At 50.5% G+C, this 4266-nt stretch overlaps 1 protein-coding gene across 1 annotated transcript in view; it reads right to left on the reverse strand.

Annotated features, from left to right (window-relative positions):
* The window catches only part of LOC138965548 (uncharacterized), a 12324-nt gene extending 8396 nt beyond the window's left edge, over positions 1–3928 (reverse strand). The window contains exons 1-3 of the mRNA XM_070337732.1: positions 2046–3928; positions 1058–1134; positions 240–610 (exon numbers count right to left, since the gene is read on the reverse strand). Coding sequence (XP_070193833.1) covers positions 240–610; positions 1058–1134; positions 2046–3928 — 2331 coding nt within the window. The remainder of the gene's footprint in view (positions 1–239; positions 611–1057; positions 1135–2045) is intronic.
* Positions 3929–4266: the final 338 nt, after the last annotated feature.

Below are 4266 nucleotides of genomic sequence, written 5' to 3' on the forward strand. Positions count from 1 at the left end.
CAGGTGAAAGGCAGGAGGATGCATTCCCGACTGCCTCTGGTGTCTTGTGTAAATAACATATGAACAATCGGATTTAGGATCCTATTTTAGTCATATGTGATAGAAATTATTTTGTTGTCTGTTTGTCCGAATCAATCTTCGTCCCTTCGAACTGTCTTGCAGTCTTAATGTCGGTCAGTCTGTCTGTCTGTCTGTTTATCGGTCGGTCAGTCTGTCAGCCTGTCTGTATGCCCGCATACCTGCTTGATGTTCGGAAGAGCCGCTGACAGATCCGGAGACTCAAACACATGATCTTCTTCACCACCAGAAAGAATCTCTCTTCCATTGGCTCCGCCCACTGCATCACATCGAAGCTCCGGGGACAGCGATTGGACAACAAGCGGGGCGAGGGGCGTGGCTTGAGTGAGTGACTGATAAGGGGATTGAAGACGGTCTAAGGGAGAGCAGGGAGGGCTGGGCACCGAAGGGATGGCGCAGAGGTCCGGGAAATGTACTCTGAAGACGGTATGCTCCTGACTTTTGCCTGCTCCCAGGTCCTCCTTGACTGTGTGAAGTCTGGTCAGAACTACTGTGTGGCCGAAAATTTCTCGGCCGGCTGCCCGAATCAAACCTGGTAACAAACACGAAAATGTAGATAAAACGATGTTGTTGAATGTTCTTCTTTTTGTGAAGTCTTAAACTCCCGGTTAACACGCACCCCTTCTCCCTGTCCGTCCGTCCGTCCGTCCGTCCCTCCCTCCCTCCGTCTCTCTCTCTCTCTCTCCCTCTCTCTCTCTCTCTCTCGCTATCTCTCTCTCTCTCTCTCGCTCTCTATCTCTTTCTCTTGTCATCTCTGTCTCTCTCTCACTAACACTCTCTCTTTCTCTTTCTCTCTCTCGCTCTCTCTGTCTCTGTCTTACTCTCTCTCTCTCTCTCTCTCCCTCTCTCTCTTACTCTCTCTGTCTCGCTGTCTCTCTCTCTCTCTCTCTCTCTCTCTCTCTCTCTCTCTCTCATTTAAGACACAACTCCCTACCCTGCCCCTCGCCATGTAAATCAATCACGTGACAACGAAACTGACCAACCACAAGAGCGAAGAGGCCAGACCGGCAACTGTAGTAGTGCAGCAGAAGTCCATCTTCTTGGGTCTGCTCGCACCTGAAAAGAGAAATCCATTACCTTGACCTCCAACTATATCCATGACCACGACCTTACACAAATAACCATGAAGCAATGAGCCACAGACACAATGGGGTTGGGTAAGCCGTGTGCTCTAGCTGATTCTACTATTTTTAAAGGCAACCTCCGCTTCCCGTAAACCGCCAGTTTCTCATTTAAAGACCCACCCAGCCCCCCAAGATGTACATACATTGCAAACATACTTTCATGTGAACGCTTACTGCTTGTGGACATCCTGACTGCTCTGCGTGCAAAATTAGACTTTTTTCTAGGGATTTATTTCGCGGCGAAGACCTAATGTTAAAATCAAGCCTCGTTATGGCGCATGTAAAGACGACGATACATGTATACACAGACATATAAGACGTTGACGCTGTCAGCTCGTTCTCATTCTTTATTCCGTGTGCTCTCTCTCATAGCTCAGGCAAGACTGCCCTAAAACCGCAAGGGGAAAATCTCTTCCGTGTTCGCTCACTCACACATTCACACAATCACGAACTCCACGTGATTACTTCTCGCTCTGCTATGTATAGGAATATTCTCGCTCATCAATGTCGACTGGTGTTCACAATGTTACATCTCCCTTGTCATAATATTAAACAATAATGATAAACAAATACAAAAAACGTCTACATGTATTCCTAATTGTTTGAATGCAAGTTAATATAGTAATTGGCAGTCAATGCAATTCCTTGCTCATAATATAATTTTCTCTACTCAATAGGTCCTCTCTCATGCACGCACAGACGCCAAGTGAAAGCTCAAATAATACTGTAATTACTGTCTTTCTTCTTGTAGATGAAATAAGTTCATGACAGACAGCTTATTTTTCTTGAATGAAGCTTTGTATGTAATTCAGTCGCTGTGGGCGTCTCACGGGTCTCCCGTACCTGGTGGTGTTTGGGTCCAATCCAGGTCCCTGGGCTGCGGCTTGTGGCTTGGGTTCCCCTTGTTGGACCACCTCAGGCATGAACGTCTTGTTCTGACTTGGCTGTTTTTGGATGAAACGCCGGTTGCGACGGAACATGCGGCCATCGTCAGTTCGCACATGGTACGATCGTGGCGTCTTGGCGGGTGCGGTGACTCGGGCCGGTCTCCAGTTGTCATCTGGGGTCAGCTGAACGAAGACTTCATCTCCAGTCTTTAGCGAGGGAAGCGGTCGGCTGGAACGATCGTAGTATTTCTTCTGGCCTGCCTGGCGCTGCTGACGTCGGGCCGTGACGACCTGCGGGTTAATTGTCTTGGGCTGCAGCTGGCTCGCGGTCGCTGGCAGGACGGACCGGAGCTGACGACCCATCAATAGCTGGGCCGGTGACGCTAGGCCGTCTACTGGTGTATTGCGGTACTCGAGGATGCATAGCAGAGCGGAACTCTTGCTGGCTTTGGCCTTGTCCATGATGTTTTTTACTGTCTGTACTGTCTTTTCGGCCAGGCCATTGGACTGGGCATATCTGGGACTAGAGGTAACGTGGTTAAAGTCCCAGGTAGCGGCAAACTGGGCGAAGTCATCGGACGCGAACTGGGGGCCGTTGTCGCTGACCAAGGTTTCTGGGATGCCGTGTCTGCTGAAGTGTGTTGACAGTTTTCTGATGACTGCAGCTGACGTGGTGTTGGCCATCTCGTCGATCTCAAAGTAGCGGCTGTAGAAATCTACCGTGACCAGATAGTCCTTGCCGTCCCAGGTTAAGAGGTCTGAAGCCAGCTTCTGCCAGGGTCGTGTGGGGATGTCGTGAGGTAGCATCGGCTCTTTGCAGTTGCTGTTTTGCCTCTCGTTGCAGACGGTGCAGTTGGCTACGGTGTGTTGTATGTCGGCCGCCATTCTCGGCCAGAAGAGTATTTGCCGCGCTCGTTGGAGGCATTTTTCTACCCCGAGGTGGCTAGAGTGTATCTTTGTCAGCATTTGGGGACGCAGTGCAGTAGGAACGAATATTCTTTCTCCTTTTAGGATCATGCCGTCGATGACGGACAGTTCGTCTCGAAAGCTCCATACGTCTAGGGCGTGCTTGTGGCATTGTTGACGCGTGTCTGGCCAGCCATTGTGGATGTAGGACTTCACGGTGACGAGACTCTGGTCTTCTGCCGTGGCTTTCTTGATCCGGGCCATCTTTTCGTCGCTGACCGGGAGGTTCTTCACGATGCAGTGTATCTGTGCGTCAAGGTCTTCCGTGACGTCATCGGGTTCTGCTGGCAGGAATTTCCTGGAGAGCGTGTCGGCGACTGGGATCTGTTTCCCTGGCACGTGGATGACCTTGATGCTGTACTTCTGCAATCTCAAGAGCATTCTTTGAAGACGGGGGGGCGCTGATGCAAGCGGTTTCTTCATGATCGTCTCTAGCGGTTTATGATCGGACTGTACGAGGATCTCTTGCCCGTATATGTACTGATGGAAACGCTCGCAACCGAAGACGATGGCGTATAGCTCCTTTTCTATTTGGGCGTAGTTGACTTCGGTCTTGTTGAGGGATTTGGAGGCATAGGCGATGGGCTTGTGGTCTTGAAAGATCGCCGCTCCCAGGCCGTACTTGCTGGCGTCGACTTGCAGGACAATCTTCTTGGTTGGGTCGTACAGCGCGAGTACTGGTTGGCTTGCCAAAATGGATTTTATCTTGTCCCAGGCTGCTTGTTGTTGGCAGTCCCATACGAAATCGCTGTCTTCTTTCAGCATGTCTCTGAGTGGCTTCGTAATATCAGCAAGGTGCGGTGCGAACTTGGCCAAGTAGGTCACCATGCCCAGCATGGTCTCCAGTTCTTTCTTGTCTACTGGCGGTTTCATGTTGACTATGGCCTTTACCTTTGCTGGGTCTGGCTTGACTCCTTCTGATGAGATGACGTGGCCGAAATATTCGATTTCTTGCACGCAGATAGTCAGTTTATCGGGATTGAGCTTCATGTGTTTTTCTGTAGCTCTGTCCAGTGCCGCCTTGAGGGTCTTGTCGTGTTCTTCTTTTTGTTCGGCCGGCGATGAGAATGTCGTCGACCAGCCCCACGAGTCCCGGGATGTTTTCAAACGTCTCGTCGACCTTGCGCTGGAATTCGTCTTGGGAGCTGACCAACCCGAACGGAACGCGCAAAAAACGGTATCTGCCGAAGGGCGAGTTAAAGGTGGTAAGG

Source organism: Littorina saxatilis, linkage group LG4 (genome assembly GCF_037325665.1).
Source record: "Littorina saxatilis isolate snail1 linkage group LG4, US_GU_Lsax_2.0, whole genome shotgun sequence".
NCBI classification, from domain to species: domain Eukaryota; kingdom Metazoa; phylum Mollusca; class Gastropoda; order Littorinimorpha; family Littorinidae; genus Littorina; species Littorina saxatilis.